Source organism: Gymnodraco acuticeps, unplaced genomic scaffold (genome assembly GCF_902827175.1).
Source record: "Gymnodraco acuticeps unplaced genomic scaffold, fGymAcu1.1, whole genome shotgun sequence".
In the NCBI taxonomy this organism is placed as follows: domain Eukaryota; kingdom Metazoa; phylum Chordata; class Actinopteri; order Perciformes; family Bathydraconidae; genus Gymnodraco; species Gymnodraco acuticeps.
The window spans coordinates 291221-315193 of record NW_022989890.1 but is presented as its reverse complement, the minus strand read 5'-3'; the positions used below and the strand labels follow the sequence as shown (position 1 = coordinate 315193).

The 23973-nt window shown below is 43.2% G+C and overlaps 1 protein-coding gene across 1 annotated transcript in view; it reads left to right on the top strand.

The window, feature by feature from the left end:
* The window catches only part of LOC117536219 (protocadherin-16-like), an 84830-nt gene extending 61104 nt beyond the window's left edge, over positions 1 to 23726 (top strand). The window contains exons 5-28 of the mRNA XM_034201007.1: positions 816 to 1004; positions 2612 to 2843; positions 2965 to 3201; positions 4519 to 5577; positions 5808 to 5995; positions 6172 to 6268; positions 6376 to 6533; positions 8941 to 9381; positions 9778 to 10073; positions 10213 to 10328; positions 12232 to 12471; positions 12796 to 12921; positions 13064 to 13273; positions 13797 to 14053; positions 14393 to 14599; positions 14700 to 15096; positions 15224 to 15337; positions 15483 to 15846; positions 16188 to 16318; positions 17260 to 17546; positions 18085 to 18226; positions 18363 to 18534; positions 18619 to 19028; positions 19665 to 23726. Coding sequence (XP_034056898.1) covers positions 816 to 1004; positions 2612 to 2843; positions 2965 to 3201; positions 4519 to 5577; positions 5808 to 5995; positions 6172 to 6268; positions 6376 to 6533; positions 8941 to 9381; positions 9778 to 10073; positions 10213 to 10328; positions 12232 to 12471; positions 12796 to 12921; positions 13064 to 13273; positions 13797 to 14053; positions 14393 to 14599; positions 14700 to 15096; positions 15224 to 15337; positions 15483 to 15846; positions 16188 to 16318; positions 17260 to 17546; positions 18085 to 18226; positions 18363 to 18534; positions 18619 to 19028; positions 19665 to 21712 — 8118 coding nt within the window. The 3' untranslated portion in view covers positions 21713 to 23726. The remainder of the gene's footprint in view (positions 1 to 815; positions 1005 to 2611; positions 2844 to 2964; positions 3202 to 4518; positions 5578 to 5807; positions 5996 to 6171; positions 6269 to 6375; positions 6534 to 8940; positions 9382 to 9777; positions 10074 to 10212; positions 10329 to 12231; positions 12472 to 12795; positions 12922 to 13063; positions 13274 to 13796; positions 14054 to 14392; positions 14600 to 14699; positions 15097 to 15223; positions 15338 to 15482; positions 15847 to 16187; positions 16319 to 17259; positions 17547 to 18084; positions 18227 to 18362; positions 18535 to 18618; positions 19029 to 19664) is intronic.
* Positions 23727 to 23973: the final 247 nt, after the last annotated feature.

Below are 23973 nucleotides of genomic sequence, written 5' to 3'. Positions count from 1 at the left end.
ATGTTTCTTTAACAAGCGCCATAAACGCCACCAAACAATGTTATGGACCTGTGTAAAACTTCAGTCAGAGGCAGGACCCCATGGAGCACAAAGGGCATTTCCTTTTTGTGTTTTGCAAGGAAATCTTTGTTGTATTATGGGATTTTTCGATGTTTTATTAGATCTGGTTGGAGCTTACGAGTGTGTGCAGTAGAAAGAAGGATTTTAAGTAAATGAGACAAAAAAGTCAAAGGTTATGTCAAGACCTGTGTCTGTTACATGTCTGGTGTTAACATGTTAAAGCCCTTTTGTAGGAGATAGAATGGAGAAATAATTTATGTTTGAGGTGTGCATTTAAGTGGCAGTCTGTATCTTATTTAAATGCCTTTTTTAGGGCCTCTTTTGACCCCTGAACTAAACTCACAACCTCTGTAAAACTCTCTTCCTCGCTGTCAGTTCCCTTTATCTGTGTCCATGGTCACTGTCCGTTTTTCACATACATCATATCAGTGATTTATAAAGGTGAATCACTCTCACAGATGTTTGTTTTTTATAGTTCTCTGGAAATCATAACAAGTAGTGCTATGGTGTGTGATATTTTGACAACTGCAGATGTATGGGAGCCTGTGAAGTGGCTGCATTATTGGACATTATTGTGATAACAGAAAGGCCCTTAGCTCGTATATAATAAGTATGACACATGTAGGGTTCTTTCACGCAGATTTCAGAACCTGCTGTGTGTGTTGATGCGATGCGTTTTGAAATCTTTATGTCTCACGGGCAGTTTGGCACCGGTAGACCGTCCATGTCTTAACCTTGCGTGTCTTTTCCCTCAGGTGTCGGCCACAGATGAGGACCGTGGTTCCTTTGGCGCGATATCTTACGTCCTGGGTTCTGGCTCTGGAAGTGCAACACCAACCCACTTTACCATCAACAAGGAGACTGGCCAGATTTGCACCAGCACAGCTCTGGATCGTGATGAGGGACTGGAAAAGTTTGACCTGACCGTCACTGCAACGGATGGAGTAAGACCATTCTTACCTTTTGAAACTATAAGGAATAGTAACAAGTAGACGTAATCTCTAAAAACCTTTTTAAGGAATAGTTGTTCATTTGGGAAATAATATTGCTATGACTCGCCAACAGGGCAGACAAGCTTAGTTTAGCACAACGACTGGAGGTAAGAAAAAAAAGTAAAGTAAAGGTACAAAACACCCGTTAAAACCGGAATAATTATAGATTGGTTATTAGTGATCTTTAAAGTTTCTGGTAAGTGTATTGTTTTTACAGATCCAGCTAAGGGGGACCCTGTTTCAAGTCGTTGTGCTAAACTGAACTACGTGGCAGCTTCATAGATCAGTTTTATCACCCAATTCAAATAAGCATACCCCACCAACAAGTAATTTTACTTTTGAAGTCTTCTGTACAATCAAAGCCTAATTTACTTTGATTACAGAAACTATGGAAAAGACCATAACATCAAAATAAACTAAAGACAAAGCACTTTCCTTTGTGTTGCTCCATGACCAAACACAGTGTATAATGCTCCTTCTGATCAAACCTGCAAGCAGAAGGCAAAGAATAAATCTGATCAAAGAGACATTGGGGACATGTTTGAAGAAGACAGCATCCTGACTCTAACTGGGAGTCTTCAAAAAAAAAACTTTAAAAAATCAAGGGGAACCACAACAACATGGCAAAGCAATCAGAGCAAACAGAGAGGGAGTATGGGGATGGAAAAGGTAAAGAAGTACAACAGATCCATTTACACACACAACTCAAATAACCTTATGTACGATATACAATTTAAGATAAATATGATGCCTCATTTTACCACAATTACAGTCTTTTCAATAGCCTCTTTCTAAAGGACACCTACACATTTGAAGCATCAATTAATCACCCTGGGCGCCCTTACATAGCCATTAAAACTTTCGTTAAGAATAATAAAGCATTCTTATTGTGTGTGTATTAAGGTTACATGAAGAAATATAATGCACTACCATTGTTTTAAATGTATCTTCATTAGTCATAGAGGAGGCAGTGTTCGTTCTTTGAATTCCCTTTATTTGGCTCGGCACCCCCAGAATGCATCTTCCCCCCCCCCCCCGCCCGGCACGTTCCCTGTTCCTCTGTCTGTTCGCTCTGACTCCATTATCCTTGTTTTTTAATGCTCTCATAAAAACCAAGCCAGCAGATATAGTGTAATGACTGCAAACTCTTCTCCTCGCTGACAAATGCACACAATGGTTAATTGGTTCCATATTTCAGGGATTTTCAACAGAGGACTAATATTTCTGTTTCCCTATACAGCTGCTTCATCTTTACACTTCGACATCAATCTATTGTGGAAGTTTCAAAACATGAATGTCCTGGATTGTCGCTTTCCACCAAGGGATAAAAACAAATTGAATGTTGTCTCCAGGGATATATATTCCAGGAAGGGAGGGAGGGAGGAATGTTGTTTAACCAAATAGCTATTCTTATTGTTTAGCCTCCCTTTGTCTCAATAGACCAGTCATTTAAGGACCATAATATCATTACAACATTTCTAGTCTGACCTTGTGTGCTCTGCTTGGATCTTATTTTAATGCAAACATCTTAAATCTAATCTGAAGCATTTATTTTTCAGGGTGGCTTGAGCTCGGTTGCACGTGTGCGGGTCACGGTGTTGGACATCAATGACAACCGGCCCACTTTCTATCCAGTCCTCTACACAGTCAGTCTCAGCACCCATAGCGCCCCTGGAACATCTGTCGTCAAGGTGACAGCAAATGACCCAGATGCTAGGGAAAATGGCCGGGTGACCTATCGCACGGTACCTGGAGGAGGCTCTAATTTCTTCACTCTCAACAAGGATACAGGTATGTGTGTGTGATACTATCAACAACACATGATAGCAAACAGGAATGACCTATTGTGAAACTTTCTTTGGAGTTTTTAAAAACCACAACCATCAATCTTTGATTCTCTTTTCTTCTACAGGTGTGATTTCTCTTTCACGCTCGCTCCACGGTAAAGCCAACACGGTGATCTCCCTGGTGATATCAGCTGAGGACGGTGGTGGTTTGACGGCACCGGTAAATGCCAGGGTGAACGTGAGTGTGGTGGGAGGCTCCGTGGCGTCTCCCGTGTTTGACCAGGCCCAGTATTTCTTCACCGTGTCAGAGGACGTTCTCAGGGGGACAGCGGTGGGAGTGGTCCGAGCTGCAACAAAGACAGGTGAGGACGCTTGTGTTGGACGATCATTTTCTCCTTCGCTCTATGTCAATATATATCTGTGTAACACTTTATATTAAGGTACACTTATTCACCATCAACTAGTTAAACTACTAGCTTATTTGTTATGAACAAGACTTCATTTTAAAATAGGGAATTCTGAGTTATACCACATTTTTTGTTATTTTTACACAATTAACCCTTTTAGTTTCATGTCTTGTTACATAAGAATAGACCATATTTGTTTGGTGTTATTATGGGAGAATTACTATTCTTGTGGTACTGCTGCCTTATTAGACCCATATTGAGCATATTAAGACCAACACTCATGTACAACAACTTCCTTACAATAAATAAGCACTAATTAGACGGTTATTGAGGAAAAACTCTTAACTAATGCCCTAGCACTTGTAGAATATGGTCAAATAGAATAAAGCATTAATAAGTGTTTAATACTGACTAATAAATAGCCAATATACTGCTAATATGCATGTTAATTAACAACTAGTTGATAGTGAATATGTGTACCTTAATATAAAGTGTTACCTATGTCTGTATACCAGGCTTGTTTTTATCAATTTACCCCGAATGCCATAGGGAAGCTATTGTATGTGCTTTTCTGTTCCTGGTTTCATCTTCCTGATGAATACCAGGACAAAAATGCTCTAATGGGCTGCAGAGTGCATGATGTCTAACCTCTCAGTCCAGCAGTTGTGCAAATACGAAAGCAACAAGAGCATACACTCCATTAACAAATCACATCCATCACAGAGTGTGTGCTTTACTGAGGATTATTTTGACTCTGGCCAGACTTTTATTTTCTCTCAGTATTATTGATGGAGAAGTGAATTTGGATGGGGGTGTAATTGTGAGTGGGAGTCATAATGAAGTGTTCTCCGTGCTGCAGCAGACAGAGAAACACTTGTCTCTGTCTGTGTAAATGTACAACGCTTTCCATGATTCTATCCTCTCACCCACTCGGAGTGAATCCAGCCCTTTGTGAAGACTTGGAAAAATAATAAACACACCACTTCCATGTCTTCTTAAAGCAGATATGGATCTGTCATATGCATTTTAAATGTGCCGTGTATGTTTTCATTAAGCTAAAGACAGTGCATATCAACAGCCCTATACATTATTTTTGAAATGCTGTCCTCCCTTCTAGTAATGAAATAGTAGTATTTGCTGCTTTCAGTTTGTCAAAAGTTTTTTAACATTATGACATGCTTGTTCACTTATCTATGATTACAGCTCTTGTCTCTTTGTCATTTTCTCACAGTTTTTTGTTTCTCTTGCTGTCTCCCTTTGTCCTCCATGCAGGTGTTTCAAAGGATATCTTCTACTCCATCTCTTCTGGGGACCCTGATGGTTACTTCACAGTGGACCGAGCCTCTGGTACCATCCGCTCTGCTCTTCCTCTGGACCATGAGACCTGCTCCAGCCTCGACCTGGAGATCCAGGCCCGCTCCGGCTCTCCTCCAGCGTATGGAACCAGTCGGGTACGAATAACCATTTCAGACGTCAACGACAACGCCCCGACCTTCCTCCCCTCCTCATCAGAGTCCCTGAGTTTACCTGAGATCACCAAAATGGGAACTGTTATCTACAGCATTCAGGCCACCGACAAGGACTCGGGTCATAACGGTCAGCTGAGCTTCGACCTGGTCTCTGCTGGGTCTGCAGGCAGCAGCGGACAGAGGACGTTCGGTGTTGACCGAGGCAGCGGAGAGGTGCGTCTGATTGGTAGTCTGTCATACGAAAGTGTGCCACGCTATGACCTTCAAGTGGTTGCCAAGGACGGCGGAGCGCCTCAGCTTAGCTCCACCTTCACCCTCGTGGTCCACATCCAAGCGCAGGATGCACAAGGCCCACATTTCGACACGCTGACATACCGTGTGGAGTTAAGGGAAAACACAGCTCTCAACACACGCTTCCTCCAGGTTCGAGCGCTCAACAGAGAGGCATCTGGGAATGGTAAAAGCTCCTCTTCATCTTCTTCCTCCTCTATTTCCTACCGCCTGAGGCCTGACGGTGATGCTGCCGGTTTTGGCATCATGCCAGACAGTGGGTGGCTGTTTGTTCGCAGCTCTCTGGACAGAGAGGTCAAAGACATGTACCTGTTGACTGTCCTGGCCACTTCAGGCCCCGGAGGAGTGGGGAGAACCGGCAGTGCAACAGTCAGGGTGTCTGTAACCGACGAGAACGACAATTCACCAAGACTGAGCCAGGAGAGGGTGTTTCTGGCTGTCAGAGAGAACCTGCTCGCAGGGACCGGCTTTGGCAGGGTGTCTGCAACGGACAGAGATGCAGGACTAAACGCTCGACTCACTTACAGGCTGCTGCACACCGACAGGCACTTTCAGATCAATTCACAAACAGGTGAAGATAAATCCTAATAAACTATTCATTGTAATGGAAGAATGCTAATAGTTCACTTAACTCAGTTTGTAGTAATTGTGTCACACTGGCTATGTAGTTACAACATTGCGTGATTTCCCTTAAGGAACTAATTACTTTGCTGTTTGTCTTTTCATGAAAATAGTAATCAGGCCTAACTAATTGCAAATAATGCAAGCTAAGGGCTCCGTCTCCTTCCCTCTCTTCTTTAGGTGAGATAAGCACCCGCCTCGCCCTGGACAGAGAACAGCAGTCCAGCTACCAGCTCGTTGTAGTCGTACAGGACGGAGGAACTCCGCCTCGCAGTGCCACCGGCACCGCTCACATCTCTGTGCTGGACGAAAACGACCACGCCCCCAGTTTCAATCACGCAAGGCCAGACAGGGAGCTGCTCCATCAGGTGAGAAGAAAGGGATTTGATAAGAGAAATGAACCTATTCTATGTGTCTACCTTTCCTATCACAATAATAAAGTAACTAGATTAGAAATACGGATCAACGTAATAGGAAGATAGTGTTCATAGAAAAGGCGTTGGAGAGAGACATTCCTGTGAATAACAATCCTTTCTCATTGTAGGTGAAGGAGGGGCTTCCATCTGGGACTTTCATTGGGACAGTGACGGCTAAAGACCCAGACGAGGGAGAGAATGGGACCATATATTACTCGTTATCAGGTGAGTGTCTTAATCCTCTTCAATCACTTCCCTCTGTACGTTCATAGTGTTTCATCATTATGACTTTAACCGTGAGCTGAAATCCATACCTGTTGCATCCTCTGCAGGCTCCAGAGCAGAGCGGTTCTCCCTCAACCCAAATAGTGGCGAGCTTAAAAGCGCTTCCCCTCTGAGATGGGCCGAGCGAGCCGAGTACGAGTTTACTGTGACCGCTGCTGACCACGGCACCCCCGGCCTCAGTTCCACCTGCCAGCTTAGAATACAGGTACATATAATCTGTAAATGTAAAATATCTTCATCCACCCTACAGCTGCAAGAACAAAACATTGTATGTGTCTTTAATTCATTTCTAAGGCATTGGGCAATCAGAAACAATGGTCAATCTGATGGCCAAAACAAGTTCTCTTCCTTACATTACCTCAGTCATTTTGCATTCCTTGCTGCGAGTAATTTCCTCAAACTGTGCACAATGTGAAAAGTATAACTGTCAAAGGAATTTTAAAAGGAGATAAATAGGAGAAGGAGAGAAGCTGAAGCTGTGCCTGTACAAACAGAATCATCTATTCAATCTAGTGTGTGCTTCCTGCTGCAAAGGTTAGCGGGGTAACCAAAACCCAAGGTGAGAAACCCTGAGCTGCAGGAGGGAGCTGTTCTGGTCTGAGTTATTGTTCTGAACTTTCTGTATGAGGGTCAATCCTGCATATCAGCCTTCAATATCAGGAATTCTACAGCGGGAAATAAAATGGCCTGCAAGTGAGGCATTTAGCCAGAAAAGGGTGGTGGTTTGCTTTGAGCTCAGTGTTTTCATGTGATTTGATTTCAGAAAGGAAAAGGATGCTAATTACAGCGGGAGAGCTTGCCTTAGATTTTTCCTGCTCCGTGCTTGTGCGACACTGAGATTAGACAGAGGGGAAACAGGCACCTTGGAATCAAATGCTCCCAGATGAGATTTGATGAGAGCCAGCTGCATCAAATCACACACAGAGAGAAAGGGAATACTCCATTGTACGGTAGCAGGCAGTGATACGTACATGCACTCAGGCCCACTATAACATTCAAACACTCTCATGAGGTAACATTTCCAGGTAATGATTTTGAGATAACATTTCACATAGCTGTGGGTAAAAGCAGCCACTGGGATGTTGCTGTACACCACAGGTACTACAGAACACACACTAGCTAGTGTACTTGTACTATATGCGTAAAATCAAAGGATGTGCAAATAGTACTGTACAATGCCGTTTCTGACTCTGTCTAGTAAATCATCTAATTTGAAATTCTGTTAGCCCTTTGGCAAGCGGTTTATAGGGCATTTTAGATGATAATGTCTCAAATATAGTCAGTCTTTTTTTAATATCCCCATCACTTCCCCCCCCTCCTTGTATTTTACATTTGATGAAGACCAATAACTTGCATATAGTCTCTTATTGCACTATTTCACTTTTTTAAACTATTTTTCTTTTTGTATTTACTATTTACTTGCACTATATTGTTCTGTTTATCTGTTTTATTGTGTTGCACTGTTGGAGGAGCCTGTGACTCCAGAAAGATGCCTTTAATTGCAACAGATCCTGGTGGTGAAAGATGATGAAACGAGAGCCTGTTAAAATCAGCTTATTTTTGCTGTCTCCAGGGCTCTTTGATCTGTCCCAGAACTATTTCAAACCCTGAGGCTGTTGCTCAGAGTGCCGAAAGCCCTCTGGCGCGTACTTGTTTCCCATCTGACCGGACGGTGCCGTATGGAGGCTGCACGTATTTGCTCTGTATCATTTGAACTAGAGCACCCTTCATTATGTTGTCACAGGTCACAAACCCTGACTCTCATCTTGCAGCCAGAATGCCGCAGTGTCAGGATATTTACTGGAAAGATTGAAGATAATGTCTTCATGCACAATGAGAATGCCTGTGAGGATTAGTATAGTAATAAGCAACAAAACAGAAACAGATTACAGCCAAAGGCTATGTTTAGGGATGGGCTTGGGTGAGAGCCATACTGTATATGCTACATTGTCTGCAGAATACCAAAGGAAACCAGATCCAGTACAGCTCTCTCTACCCTTTCTATACATTTTACTTACATTTGTGGATATTAAAGGGGGACCTATCATGCAAAATGCACTTTTTCATGAGTTTTATCAGAAACGTTGCTATCAGAAACAATACCGGACATTTTCTGGAAGTAATATGGACTGTGTTTATATTAGCAAGCATCGCTAACACTCAGAGCTAACCTGTACTGGAGAGAGTATGTGTAAAAAAGCAGGAAATTAAAAAAGGAACTCACCTTGTGGTAAACCTGCGAGAGAAAAAGCATTTGAGCTCCATACTGTTTCAGAAATAATCCGTGATGTGGTTTGGAACATGATATGGCATTTAATCGCGGCAGCATTTAGCTGTATCTCGTAGTATTCTGAGCAGGCACAAGCTCCCGCTCCTCTTTTCTTTTTTTAAGCTAAGGACCCAAAATCAGCGTTTCTCTAACAGGGCTGGAATAGAGGGATATGAGGGATGTCTAAAATGCATGATCTGTTTGGTATTTTGAGCAAAACAGATCATAGACATGTTTTTTATATATTTGTATATATCTGAGACCTATAATATATGCCTAAAAATAGCATAATAGGAGACCTTTAAATCAAATGTGTTGATTGTTGTTGTTTTCTTTTGTTCAGGTTCTTAGCTCCTCTCGGTCCAACACAAAGCACAACATGCTCTCCATGACCCTGAACACAGTGGAAGGAGCTGCTCCGGGCTCCATCATTGGCTCGGTCCGCCCTCATGACCACCATGAGTCTAATGTGTTGGAAGGTCAGGTGACCTACCTGGTTGTGGGGGGGACAGACCAAGATGGGACTTTCATGGTGGACCGATTAAAGGGTGATGTGTATCTGGTGCGGGAGCTGGACTACGAGAAGGGTTCGAGGTACACGCTGCACATCGAGGTGTCTGATTTCTCCAAGGCGTTTCCCAGCAGCCACCTGGTGCAGCTGGACATCATCGTGCAGGACAGCAATGACCATTCCCCCCAGTTCACAGAGGACCCCGTTACCATTGTGATCCCAGAGAACTTAGACACAGGGGCTTCCATATATACATTCCAGGCTTTGGATCAGGTGGGAACCAAATATGTTACATGTTAAAGAACAAGTGTGATAACCATGGATTTATAGTTTAAACTTTACTTACAAGTTATTCGGAAGGAATTTTCTTAGATGTCATCATGTTCTTCCACTGATTCATCATTTTGCTGTAACTCCATCATATACAATGTTGTTGTTTGTTTTTAATCTGTAAAGCCCACTGAGACACTGTTTTGTGATATTGGGCTATACAAATAAAGTTTGATTTGATCAAATGCTGAGATAAGGATGGAGTATTTTAGGGACAAAATAGAAAAGGAAAATATTTTCTTCAAGACCAAAAACACATTTATCACTTGAGATTTTATGTCAATTTCTTTGCTGTATCAACATTTCCTCTCATTGATTAATTAGTTTTCTTTTCTACAGGATGGTAGTGGACCCAATAGTGAGTTGCATTACTCAATTGAGCACCACTGGCCTGACACTCCAGACCTCTTGACCCTCGACCCCTCAAGCGGGGTCCTGACCCTGGGGCAGAAGGTAGATCGTGAGTCAACACCCTCCCTCTACCTGGTGGTGCGTGCCACAGATCAGGCAGTGGATCCTTCTCAGAGGCGCTGGGGTTCAGTCACTGCTCGAGTGTTTGTGACGGACGAAAACGACAACGCTCCGATCTTCAGCTCTCCGTCTGCGGTCAGCGTCATGGAGGATCAGCCTGTAGGGTGAGAGACATGTCTAACTGATTCTTCATCTGTCATTCAAGGACAAGAAAACCCAATAATTGTGCTGAAAAATCTCCACTTTTATGGCCCCGAGCTAAAAGTGGTCATGTTAATCTAACGTTTGTATTTCTACTGCCAGGTTTGTGATATTGTACGTGATGGCTCGAGACGAAGATGAAGGAGAAAATGGCCGAGTATCATACAGAATCCAGACAGGGAACAGCGCTGGCCGCTTTAGTCTGAACCCCAACACTGGTAAGCTTATTTTTAGCGTGAGAGTTGACATTTAAAAATATCCTAATGTTCCAATAATATATAAAGGTCTGTGGAAACTGTGGATTTTCATGACTACCCAATTTACACTCCATCAAGTGATGATTAGGGTAAAATTCACCACATCATTTTGTGCATTAACAATCCTTTGAATGATTTAACACAATGGGAGTAGTATGTGGCCCTCTGCTGTAAGGGTTTTATGATTGATAGATAATCAGCATCCCACCCGTGGAAGCCCCCTGGATGAACAGAACTTTCCACAAGATCGTAATTACCCAATGAAGTGCTGTTTCTACTGGTTTTCAACTGTTAAAACACTCATAACCCACTCTTTACTAAATGATCTGTCAAGGCCTGAGAGCAATATTTCACTTGAGTAATACTTCAGGGTTTTTTACTTGACGGGTTTCTTCATGGGAACTGATCTTAATTTGGGCTGTGGATGTGGACACCCTTTGATATGATGTGTATGTGCAATCTCTTCATCATCAGAGCTGATGGAGGCGTACTAAGCACCGGCTGAGATGGGATTAAGAACCATGAGACAGACACTTAATGCAACTTCCAGATGGAAGAAAGTCTTTAGTTCATTACTGTCAAGTGTCTGCTGCATTAGCGGTTTGATTTCACCTCTGGTTTGTTTCTCAGGCTGTGTGTTCTTAAGCTTATGGTTAACAATAGCGGATTAGAATTGTCTTGCACAGACATTTACCATACTTCTTCTTATACTGTATGAGAGTATCAATACTGCCTATAAATTGTGTGTTTGTTCCATCATTGAAGCCACGTCAGACCTGCATGGACATAAACGACATGTGTGCAGGACTGCATTAGATTGAAACAATATGTCTGTATTTCTGTGAAATTCAGTCTGATATAATTAGTGTCTCTAGAAAACCTTGAGAACTACTGCAGGACTAAATAAGGGTTTTGTGTGAGTTTGAGCATATTTACTCCAGAGAGTAATAACACCTTTATCGTGTGGTGAATGCTGTATCAGTAACAAAGAATTGGCTACAGAAGAGAATGAAACCGTAAATGTTTTACATCTGTTTGCATTTGGCTAAAAACCAATGGAGCAAGCAAAGCCTCACAGGAACATCAGAGCCTCAGTTTAACACACCAGTAAACACACAATGAATAGGTTTGGCATGCTGCAGCATTAATACAATACACACATCTTTTCAGCTACATTATACAATGTTGTGTATTGTACACACACTTTTATATTTCCTTTCACTTTGACTGACCCTCATTGTATTCAGGGGGGTGACAGTTGTGAGCTGTTGGCATTAAAGGTAGGGGAGTAACTGAAGCCAGAGTCTGAGTAGTGGTGGTCTTTCTCAATAATCTATGTGAACGAGTTACATTAGTAATGCCTAACAGTTTTAAAGGCTAACAGATACTTTAATGTAGTACAGAGCAAAACAAAAGAAGTACATTTTAATAGAGGTCAAAGGTTGATTATAGTTGGCTACTATGTACTTTCAGGTTGTAGTCTGGACTCTGCGTGTGGTTGCCTGAGTGCCTGCACACACAATAATCCTACATGTTCACTGATAAAAAGCTCTGATTCACATTTGTATGCATTTTCAAAGTTCAAGAATGTATAAGCTTGGCTGTGGTCTCTCACTTACTGTGGAAACTCTCATCAAGTAAAGCTGTAAAGGTTTTGTTTTTACTAGTCCTTCCAGGCATACAAAAACTGCCTCTCTCAAGTACACACAATTTCACGTTCACAAAAATAATCGGACACACATTCAGACCCGAACACACCTACACACACAATTCAAGACCAAGGCATTCCACTTGAGAATATGTATTTAAAGTGAAGTAATCCAGGAAATGGGGTTTAAAAGAAATCCTCTTTTCTCTTTTGTAGGTTCTCTCTCCATCCTTAAAGCACTAGACCGAGAAGAGCAGGAGGTGTTTAATCTGACCATCATAGCAGAGGATCATGGGATGCCTCAGCTTTCCACAGCTCAGGTGCTGAGTGTGCAGGTGATCGATGTGAACGATGAAGCTCCAATATTCCAGCGGGCAGAGTTTGAGGCCCAGGTGATGGAAAACCAAGGACCAGGAACAACCGTGCTGAAAGTTACTGCCACTGACCGGGATCAAGGTTGGTTTGCAAAGGAAAAAAGAAAGAACCAGGCTCTGTTCACTTACTACTAACATTCACTGTAGCATTGAATGATTAAAACATTACAGCTGATTCATATGATCTACATATGCCTCCAGTTTTCCCAGAAGGCCACATAATGAAACAATAGAGGCACATACATGGTTCTGTGAACATAATGACTTTAAACCAAACCACATGCTCATGCTAATGAAAATGTGTGGTCACACACGTTCACAGCCTCATATTTCTGCATTGGAATTTGCTTCAAGCTTGCCCTGCCTTTTTTTTTCTAATTTGTGTCTGATTTGTGTTTCAATGCAGGTTCTAATGGCCAAGTGACGTATGGAGGTGTGACAGAGGAAGGCTTCATCATCAACCCTATGACAGGAGTCATCACCACTACGAGGGAACTAGATGCAGAGCTCCAGGATCACTACACACTCACTGGTATTATTATATTTATCGTCTCAAACAAATACATTCAACCAATTATATACTAACAGAGTTCAAGCTCATTAAAGTACCTTATATTAAAATGTTGTATTGGTTCCAACTTCTCATCAGCTAAACAATGTGCATCTCTTTTCAGTTTATGCCAGGGATGGAGGTCTGCCTTCTAACTTTGCCAAGGCTGTAGTCCGTGTGGCGGTGCAGGATGTAAACGACAACACTCCAGTCTTTGCAAAGTCATGGTACGGACTGGAGGTGCCAGAGAACCAGGCGCCCGTTGAGCTTTGCTTCCTCAAGGCCACAGACCCTGACTCAGGTCCTGGAGGAGAGCTGGAGTACAGGATCACTGGTGAGGAACAGCGTTGTGTGTGTAACCAGAGTATTTTATTATAATTGATTTAAAGGGCAATTTAGTTCACCATAATTGCTGTAATTGCTGTTTGAGGGTGTGTCGGATGGGGAAATAACAATATCCTGGGATAGTCAGTCCATTTTTGTCATTTTTGGTGTTTACAGTCTTAAAACTGTGGAGTTTAAATTAAGAGATTGTTGACAGATTATTACAGTTGGCACTGTGTGTTATTGGTGATATAGTTATACTGAGAGTGTGCAGGATTCGATTGAGAGGCTATTCATGGAGCATTCAAACTAATGTTTTGATTTTGACAGTTCTCTGTACCTCCCATATCCAAAATCCGATCTTGCTCATGACTTTCTTTTGTCTTATTTCAAACAAAGTATGTTTCATATACGGTTTGGAGCACATTCAAACTTAAGTGCAGTGTTGGCACAGATGTTTTTAACATTATGACCACAGAAATTCTTGGATTCTGAAAGTTTTTCTTTCTTTTCCCAAAAAATTCTCCATCCAGCTGGGGATCCTGATGGAGATTTCCACCTCGAAACAAGCACTGGAGCCCTGTCCACGTCACGCGGCCTAGACAGGGAAACCAAGACTGAATATTTTCTGGAGGTGATGGCCACGGACCGAGGCAGCCCAGCTCTCAGCGCTACTGTCACAGTGGAAGTGAAAGTGATGGATGTCAATGACAACAACCCTGTCTTCAGCAGAAGTAGCTACTCTGTTGAAGTTTCAGAGGACGCTGCAGAGGGGTTCAAAGTTCTGGAGGTAAGTGGAAAGGGGAATTTAGATAATACTATATCCAAACATTGCCCAAACAAACTGGATATGTCACTTTGCTTACAAAAGTAGGGCCGTTACGGTATCATATTCCACTACAAGGTTAACATGGCCAAAATAATCCATAATAACCATATTATTGTGTTTTTAAAAGAACATTTGGAGAGAACCAGCTCATTAAATGTTGTATTTTACTAACACAATATTTATTTAACAAAATATCACAGTTATGGTCTATACTTTTATATTGTGGACATGCCAAAACTAAATATGTGCATATCTTAATAGTACTCATTTAATCCTAAAAATGTATTCTTCTATCTCCAGGTGTCAGCCACAGATGCAGACGATAACCTCAATGGGAAGGTTTTGTACTTCCTTAGCCCAGAGGCGCACGGAGCATTCAGTGTGGATGAAAGCACCGGTGTTATCACCACGGCAGCACCTCTGGACCGTGAAAAGAGGGCGTTATACAGCTTCCAGGTGTTTGCAGTTGACCTTTCACCCGCTGAACCCAGAAACACCTCTGCTCAGGTAAATAAAGGGGTGGAAAAACATTACTGATTTGTGAGTATTTATTTATGTTAATTACATTTTCAATAAACTTAACCCAGATGTGATTTCTTCCTTGTAGGTAACAGTCACCATCCTAGATGTCAACGACAACACTCCCTTCTTCATCCAGGATCCGCTGGTCATCGAGGTGTCCAGCAGGCGTTCCCAGCAAGTGCTTGCCACCATGAAGGCCGAGGATAAAGACTTTGGTGCCAACGGTTCTGTGTTTTACCGTTTCGCCATGCCAGTCAAAGGCTTCAGCATCAACTCCCTGACTGGGGAGATCCAGGCCACTGAGCCACTGGGGGATCTGACCCAGGCTCAGAGGACCCTGATAGTGGAGGCCATGGACCAGGGCAGTCCAGCTCAGTCTGCACAGGGAGTGGTGGTGATTTACGTGAAGGAGGTGGAATACAACGGAATTCGCTTCTCTAGGAATGCCAGAGACGTCAGCCTACAGGAAAACGCTGTGAAAGGTCTGAAATTAATGTATCATTAGAGATAAATTCATCATCTAGGTTAATATGTCCTCCTTCATACTGAGAAAAACTCTCTGCGATCACATTTCACTAACTTTTTCTCTGCTGTACTTCATAAATTCAGGCACAACTGTGGCTCAAGCTCAGGCTCAACACCCAGATGGCACACGTAATGATATCAGCTACACCCTTTTCAGTGGAAACAGAAGGCAGGCCTTCAGCATCACCTCCGCAACAGGTACAACTCACATAAAACACAATCATTATTTAAAGTGTTATGTCCTTTTACATTTTAATCAAGTGTAGATTTAAAAGACAAAACATATTAGTTTGTTATATCTTTTGATGGTTGTCTGATCCTCATTTTTCACTCGAATCTTCAGGTGAAATCATGGTGAAAAGTCCCAATGGGCTGGACTTTGAAGATACCCCCAGGCTCCGTCTAGTTGTGAAGGCCGAAACCTTGTCCTCCACTTCTTTCATGGCTATAAACCTGATCCTACAGGATGTCAATGACAACCTTCCTCGCTTTCAGCTGCAGAATTATGTGGCCTACATGAGAGAAGCACAGGGATATGAAATGGCCATCATACAGGTGATGGCTGAGGATGTAGATCAGGGCCAAAATGGTCAGGTGACCTACTCCATCCAGTCATCAGGCGTGAGCGGCCTGTTCAAAATCGACCCAATGACTGGAAGCATCACCACAGCAGCCATCATGGATCGTGAGATCTTTACCCAGACCAAGTGAGTACAGATCCACTCTCTTTGCACATTTTGTTGATGGATATATATCTGTAACCAATGTTTGAGCTGCTGCTTGAGTGTACGGCGACCTGTGTTTGTACAGCGACCTTGAGAGCCTTGAAAGGCGCCTATATAAAATAAATGAATTATTATTATTACAATAAAAGTATCTATACACAGAGGTAAATATGTACTGAAGAAAGAAAAAAAAAAGAAGACATTTCATATCACATCATAATCGCTCTGGTGCAATTTCTAACTGTAAATCACCATCATTTGAATTAAACTTGTAAGAGACATAACATAATTTTGGACAACCTTTTTTTCACCCCCCTCCACAGGCTTGTAGTTACAGCAACTGATAGAGGAAGTCCAGGGTTGGCTGGTTCGGCCACATTGACAGTGATAATTGTTGACCAGAATGACAACAGTCCCACTATCCCTCTGCCCAAGGAAATCCGCATCCCAGAGAGTAAGTGCTTTAAAGGTCCCATGACATGCTTTTCCAGTTATTACCCGTCCCCTTGTGTGTTATATAGCTTGTTATGCATGTAAACGGTCTGCAAAGTCACAAACCCTCAAAGTACACCCTGTAGCGAGTAAAACTCTAACACAGAAAATACCTGTCTATACTGCCCCAGAACGCCTCGTTGGACATTTTTCTTTTTCCATTTTTTTCTTCCTGGTCATAGTGACGTAACGCTGCGGAGCTTCGCACACACACACACTCACTCACTCAGCCTTATCTTTTCTCAGCCGCGGTGCTGCGCGGAGCTCCGTACACACACACACTTGGAGCTCAGGCTGTGAGTGTGTGTGTGTGTGCTCAGGCTGAGCTCCGCGGTGTCTCGCTGTCTCGCAGACCCCAAGTAGCAACCAGGAAACGACACCAGTAATCCAGCTCACACTGTCCGCTCCTCCAGCCTCAAAGGGCGGAGCAGCGAGCCCTGCAACGTCCCGCTAACAAATGCCATTGCAACACATAAACACTGATGTCCAGCTGTAACGGTGGTTGACCAATCAGAGCACAGTGGGCTCATAGGGAGGGGGAGGCAGGAGCTCCAACAAGGCGTATAGAACAGAGAGTGAATACAGATACTATATAGAGATGCTGTATGAGAAAACCAATGTGATTTTGGAACATTGAACAATGTAAATCTATTCTAGTAGACCTCAAAAATGGAATTATGATCAGTAGAAATGGCCATGACATGGGACCTTTAATTTGTAGTCCTTTATGTAGGTCAGTTTACAGCAAAATCTTACAATTTTAAAAACAGACAAGCCCTGTGCGATAATCTGTACTTGTGTATCACAACTGTGCATTGGTTGAAAAACAAGGAAGAGCATACTTTAAGCCACAGTTGGTAAAATACAACTTACATGTTTTTGTTCAATCCCTTTCTCTACCAGATATGTTGATTGGCACAGAGATCACTCTTGTGACGGGTAACGACGTCGACTCCAGTCCTGCCCTCTCCTACTCCTTACAGCTGGACCCGACAGCATTAGGCAAGTTTGGGATTCACCGCTACAGTGGAGGCGTGTCACTCACTGCCCCTCTGGACTTCGAGGAGAAGACATGGTACACCCTGACTGTCAGAGCCACGGATAGCCAGCACCAAACTGAGGCCAACATAACAATACTGGTGGAGGATATTAATGACAATGCACCTGCTTTCACCAACGATCTTTATCAGGTAGGAAGGCTTTTAAATCAAGACAATGTTCTGTTTTTGCCCCGGTACATTTATTCATGGTACAAAATTTGATTAGTTTCCATTGTTTACTACTTGCTGCCTGAGGAAACTGAGGAATTGCCCAGAGTAATTGCGTTTATATTTCTGATTTTTTTCCCACCTTATAAAGTTTGATAGGCAATTAAACTCCCTAAGAAATCTTTTTTTTGTTTATCTTAAAGAAGAAAACTGCAATTTTACACACACGGTAAAAATCCCTCACACAGTGATACAAGTTAACTGCAGAATGTTGCCTGGGGAAACGTTGCAGAGATCAGCTTGTTCCTTCTTTGTCTAAGGAAATGACCTCAACATTACCACACAATCAGAAAAAACAGGAATTACAATATAAAATTCACATTTTCCCCTCTGTGAGTTTATTGCCCTTTGGGAATTTTATTAAAGTGCCTATGCGGTCCACTTTTAAGTTATTTGTTTATTTATTTAGGTCATTTTTCTCTGATGTTAATATGTTGTTATTAATATCTTTGCACCACAGGTAACTCTTCCTGAGCACACACCACCAGGTAGTGTCGTTATCACAGTAACAGCAACTGACAGGGACTCTGGAGAAAACGGCAAGATCACATACAGAGTGACGTCATCAACCCAGGAGGGATTCTACATTGACCCTAATAACGGTATACAACCTTGCTTCCTCAATGATATATATTAGCACCATAAATGGGTTTTTAAAAAGGTCATATGTTATTCATTACATTTTAAAGATAAGTTCCCCAGCACAAAGTCTGACTTTCTCTCATCCTCTGTATCCAGGAACACTGTTCATCAATCACAGAGCGGAGTTCGACCCTGAACGTCCGTCGGTCAGTATTGTTATTGAAGCTAGTGATGGAGGCTCTCCTTCGCTGTCCTCCCTCACCACTGTCCAGGTCCAAATATCTGACGTCAATGACAATGCTCCTGTATTTCACCAATCAGAGTACAGGTCAGTGTACTCTCTTTTACATTCTGGATGTGTTATGATGTAACCTCAACAGCGTTTACAAATACATGTTTTCTCTGCCTGCAGGGCTACGGTTTCCGAGGATACCATCCCAGGGTCAACAGTTCTGACTTTCGAAGCCTTTGACAGTGACCTTTCCCGAGAAAACTGCGGCTTTGATTTTGCTATAGCCAATGGCAATGAGGGAAATGCATTCCAGATTGAAAGCAGCGTGCGGTTCCTGGAGGGGCGGGGCTTTCAGACCGTCGGGACTCTGCTGTTGGCCGAGGGGCTCGACTTTGAAACCAAGCCCATTTACAACCTCACTGTGGTGGTGTCGGACCGTGGTGTGCCCCAGAGGAGCTCTAATGTTGCTGCGGTGATAACCATTGGTGATGTGAATGATAACCCTCCCGTGTTTAGCCGAGCAGAATATACTGTGTCTCTGAGTGAGGGAGCTGCCGCTGGGACTGAGATCATACGACTGACTGCTACAGGTGGGTGTTAGGGAAATAATTGTCCTAGACTCCTAGATATGACGTACAGGACCAACCCTGACGTCTGTTTACCTCCTTTAAGGACACAGGCTGTTTCAGCCAATAATGTTATTGTTCCCATTCTGTGACCGGTCAATACTGGGTCACAGATGGTCTGTATTGTGGGTACACTGGGACACTTCCTTCTCTGTTGTCTGAGGACTCCAGGGCATGACATATCCAAGGCCATAAGTGGCGGAAGCTGGTAACTTAGTGTACCCAAACTATCTAAAGCTATCTTATCAAAACATGTTGATGACTCTCTGTGGAACCAGTTAAATGGGCTGGCAAGAGAGAGGCTCTCCAGAATTGATGTGGCAACTCTACCGTGAAGTCAGAACCTCTGGCTCTTGGACTTGTGATGTGAATCCTCCGGCCGTAACTCCAAATAAACCATCAGTGTTTGACATCAAAGCTACTGCTCCTACCGTGTCTCCTTCCTGAGTCGGTGACTCCCACAGCATAGCTACACAGAAGTTTCCTCTACAGTGGGCAAACGTCTACTATTATATACCCAATAATCTCGTATTTTCAATAATCCCCGCTTACTTTGTCCTCCAGTTAATTAATCATACTCTGTTGTTGTGTTTTTGCCAGACCCGGACTCAACTCCCAATGCTGAGGTCCAGTATACTATCAGTTCTGGAGATGAAGTGAACTTCTTTACCATTGACCAGTGGACTGGAGCCTTGCGACTTCAGCGAACACTCGATCGTGAGCACCAACCCACACATGTTATCATCATCCAGGCCACAGATGGACAGGGTCACTTTGCACTCGCTCCAGTCATTGTTGAGGTCAAAGATGTGAATGACAATCATCCGTTCTTCCCTGTGGAAGTCCTCACAGCCAGTATCAAAGAAAACCGGCCAGCAAACTCAGCTGTGACTGTTCTTCATGCCATTGACCACGACACAGGTGTTTTTGGTCAACTGAAGTATCACATTGTGGAGCGGTCTGCGGCGGGAAGAGACAGCTTCACTGTGGACCAGAACACCGGAGAAATCAAAAGCAAAATTCCCTTTGACTTTGAGAAGGTCAACTCCTTTAACTTTGTAGCAGTGGCAGTAGATTCAGGAAACTTCTCGGCCACTGTTACTGTACAAGTGTTTGTCACAGGTGAAGATGAGTATGACCCACTCTTCACATCCTCTGAATTCTCCTTTGAAGTCCCAGAAGGAGCTCAGAAAGGCCAAAGCATTGGACAGATCCAGGCAAATGATGAGGATGAAGGGGTGGATGGTATTGTTCTCTATTCTCTTCCCACCAGCTCTCAGTACTTTGATGTAAACAAAACCACTGGGGTCCTTTTCTTAAAGTTGGACGGTTCAGGCAGCAGTGGTAGCAGCGGCTCAGGTCGGGGCAAACGGGAAACCAGGCTGATGACCGTAGATGTGAAAGCTCACAGTCCTCTAGATGCATCTCGCACCACTACAGCCCACGTCTCCATCGACGTCTCAAACACCAACTTCGGCCTGGCCCAAGATGTCAACATCCTGCTGATTTGCATCATTGCTGTGTCCCTCGGTTTTATCGTATTGCTTGTGATCATGGCTGTGGTGATCTTTCTTGTCAAGTCACGCAGAAAGAAAAAAGCCCAAGATGCAGGAAACAGGACTGTTGCATCAGGAACAGCTCTGCAGAAACTAGATGATTGCAACTCAAGGTCAGGAGGGGAGAGGATTTACCACCAAGCCTTGCCGGGCTATGCTGGAGATCAGGGTGGGGCTGGAGGTGGACCCTACACTAGAGGGGGCTCCCTGGACCCCTCTCACTCCAGTGGAAGAGGATCAGCAGAGGCAGCGGAGGACGATGAGATCAGGATGATAAACGAGTATCCCCGTGTTGCCTCCATCACCTCGTCCATGCAGGAGCACATCTCTGCCAGAGGACCAGACTCTGGAATTCAGCAGGACGCCGATCAGCTCTCCGATATATCCTGTGAGCCGGCAGCTTTGGAGGGCAGCACTTGGTTCAAAGGAAAGAAACTGGGAGGCAGTATCAGTGGGACCCTGCTCTCTGGTCAACTACCAGCCTATAGGGATGAGGGAGGTGGGTACCTAGGAGCAGGACGAGGCCTCAATATTACACTCCCCAAGGATTACGCCTTCCCAGAGGATGGTAAACCTAGAGTGGATGGTTCCCTCACGGCTATTGTTGCCAGTGATGAGGAGCTACGCGGTAGCTATAACTGGGATTACCTACTCAACTGGTGCCCTCAGTTCCAGCCTCTGGCTAATGTCTTCACAGAGATCGCCAGGCTGAAAGATGAAACTGCACAGCAGACCCAGAATCCTCGTCAACCTTTCCAGCCAAAGCACAAAATGGATCCCAAACCTAGAATTGATCCTCCGCCACTCATCACATCAGTGGCTCATCCAGGGGCCATGTCAGTTCCCCCCAAGGTCCCTGTGATTGGACGGACATTCCCCCACTTGGCCTCACTCCGCAGGTCCCCTATCAGTCATGAAGGATCCATTTCCTCAGCAGCGATGTCCCCAAGCTTCTCCCCTTCGCTGTCCCCTCTGGCAGCTCGATCTCCTGCTGTTTCTCCCTTTGGAGTCAACCAGGGGCCGTCAGCATCCATGATCAGCACCAGGGAGCCCTCGCTGGACCAGAGTCCAGATCGTGAGATGAGAATATGATCTAGAAACTAAACAAATATTTAAGTCAGACAAACTGAATCCTTTTGGCTGTTCTTTTGATGGAATGAAAAAAAGCCAATGGAGGAGGCAGTTGTACTCTCATTCTCAGAAACAAAGTTTCAGCATGAGAAAGGAGCTTACAAAAAATGTCCAGATTTTGAGGTGTGTTTCAAGTGTCTGACCAAAATGAATTTTGGACAATAAACACATCCACAAAAACATACTTAACCTTCTCATGGTAGAATATGTGCATACTTTGAAGTATTTCCATTGATCCGCAGTGTCACAGGAATATACAAAATGGGAACATGTGCCTGGGTTGACAGGACGGCCCACCCTCACAACAGTGACGCAGGTCTCCATGAACTGATCGGGGTTAAGGGCTAAACTGACCTCTTCATGGGAATGTGTTCTTACTATGCCCTGCAGTCAGAGATCCCTTAGTGTGTAGATAGATACATGTGTAGTTTTCATGTCCCTCGCTGGCTGGCCAGGGAGCTAAGGACATTGCTCCTCTCTTTGTGTCATTTTTACACTCCAGTATTAATCTCATCTAGTGGCTGCGTTTAAAATGGCCTCTGGACATGTATGTGTGGATCCCATGGACATTCAAACAATGTGTGTTCACAAAAACACTGATTCATTGAACTGACAATGCATTACACAGTGGAGCAGCACTGGTGATTATGGTTTTTCACACCAATTCAGATGACAGTTGTTTTGATTTTACTTTTATATATTTTTATATAAAATTATTATTTCAGATCCAGAAATGCCATTATTCCACTTGGGAGGTTATTGTTATTGTGTATTTGCATATGTGTATATTTGTATGTATGCAGGCTACGCTATGTACTGTATGTGTCTCCTAGGTTTTAGAGACTCTTGTGATGGTTCTGATGTGAGTGAGAGGGGGATGTTGTGTTTTTAGCATTATTTATATAAAAACAGGACTTGCTGCCACATTTTGACAGTAGGAAACCAAGCACAGCTCACACTATGCTGTGTTGTTACCTTAAGAATTTTTCTTTTTTTGTCAAAATTGTAGATCATCGAATATCCTAAACAGAAACTGTATGGCAACCTGTGATTGATCTTAATGCCTGCTTCTCCAGTAGCTCAGCACTCTATTGTGGTGTGCAGTTTTGTACGGCAGCACATTCCCTTTGTTATTCAAGGAAAACTCAACTTGCTGTTCACCTCTGTGTCTTTGACAGAAAAAGTGCTTCCTGAAATGTACACCAGTCATTAACTTAAATGTATTTTACTGTGAAGTTGTTCATCTCAGCACAACATAAATAACATGCAATGCATGGGCTGGGCTTTTCATAGGAAAGTGGAATAACTTGGAGAAATACGTGATTACGGAGTAGCACGTGATACAGACAAGTGGGAAGCAAATCCCTGAACTCATTAGCCCTGATGAATGTACAAAGATTAAGCAACCAGTGCAGTATTTATTTTCCATGTTAACTCTCAGTTCTGTGCATTTGTATTGCTATGATTCACTCTTCTGTATTGTCACCAACATGATGAGGTGTTTTCTGGTTCCATGTGTTTAACTCATCATCTGCACCCTTTCTTCTGCTCTCATTGTTCAGATCGAGTTTTACAGATCTGATTGCAGAGCACGAGGCAACAGGCTTCACATTTGTCTTTTCATTATCTCATGCATATTTATCCTATTTAATATTTTTGGGTATTTGCAGAGATTGGAAGACTTTTGTTTTCAAAAAACGGCTTCTACCTCTGTTCTGTGTTCAACAAAACGCTGCAAAACCCCTCATTCAAATTTGGCATTGGTTTAATCAAAAACTTCATATCCAAAAAGCCTAACTCTAGCACATCATCTATCCAACTCATAATCATGCTGTAAGGACATTTTCTGTATCTCCATTTGGACTTCAGTTTGAGAAGACTGTCGGGGACTGATCAGTGAAGCAATGGCAGAAAAAAGAAAGCTGTACATGTATTTAAAGCAAATAATAAATTCCTACTGATCTCTTTTGACAAACTAGAGTCAGCCTCATCTTTTTCAGAACTCATATCAAGGCTTTCAGGGAAGAACTGAACATTAATTTAAGTTTAAAAGTCTTACAGTTATCTTAGCTGGGAATGGTAACTTTGAAGCATTGTATTTAACTATAGAGAGCTTTTACTAAAATGAAGTGAAGACTTGGCTTTGGGCAGAATCACAGCCCAAATGATGACTGCAGCAACAGACAGAGACATACATCCAGTATGGTCACCATCTGGCTTCT